We start from the raw sequence: 636 nt of genomic DNA, 5'->3' as shown, positions 1-636 counted from the left end.
CGCAGGTGTGACAACATGGCGGCTCTGCTCGTGAAGACCCTACTGGCGGCTGCCGCCACCCCGCTGCGTTACCTGCGGCACGGCGCGCCCCCGCGCCTGCCCTTTTCTTCCCTGGGCTTCGGACACTTCCTAGCGGCCGCGCCAGCGTTGGTCGCCAAGAAGCGCAGCCTGGCAGGTCAGCCACTGCTTGCAAGCAGCCAGCTTCCAGTCGTACAGACGGTTATGGGGATGAAAACAAAAGGTGTAATCAAAAGGCGTTGTAAGGACTGTTTTATTGTTCGCAGACGTGGACGACTGTTTGTGTACTGTAAAACTCATCCCAGACACAAGCAACGACAGGCATAATTTCAGTTTTTTAATGCAAGCAAAACGCCTGTTCTTTGAAAATGTCCCTCAAAAGACTAGTAAGTTTCCGGAGGAAAATACTAAGTTAATTCTGCATATGAAATGGTGATCGCTGTAAAGATTGCATATAGTACCAGGATACACGTGAATGGCTACTGAGCTGTGGGTTTCTCACTAGCTGGTAGATTGATCTGTTTCTATAATAGCTATGGCCTGTAATCAGAAAAAGTGGTGTAAATGACTGTCATTATAGTAACTAGACTCTCAAAATAATATTTGTGTTTAGAACTT

General features: G+C 47.8%; 1 protein-coding gene across 1 annotated transcript; it reads left to right on the top strand.

Annotated features, from left to right (window-relative positions):
• Positions 1-15: 15 nt before the first annotated feature.
• On the top strand, positions 16-345 carry MRPL36 (mitochondrial ribosomal protein L36). The gene has a single exon (XM_073329644.1). It carries the CDS (start codon positions 16-18, stop codon positions 343-345), a length of 330 nt encoding a protein of 109 aa, XP_073185745.1.
• Positions 346-636: the final 291 nt, after the last annotated feature.

This window comes from Lepidochelys kempii, chromosome 2 (genome assembly GCF_965140265.1).
Source record: "Lepidochelys kempii isolate rLepKem1 chromosome 2, rLepKem1.hap2, whole genome shotgun sequence".
Classification (NCBI taxonomy): domain Eukaryota; kingdom Metazoa; phylum Chordata; order Testudines; family Cheloniidae; genus Lepidochelys; species Lepidochelys kempii.
The sequence above is the reverse complement of the archived record's forward strand: the minus strand, read 5'-3'. Positions and strand labels throughout refer to the sequence as shown.

What these genes read in the sequence shown, in the direction of transcription:
- MRPL36 (XM_073329644.1), top strand. Translation starts at nt 16, where the DNA reads ATGGCGGCTCTGCTCGTGAAGACCCTACTGGCGGCTGCCGCCACCCCG.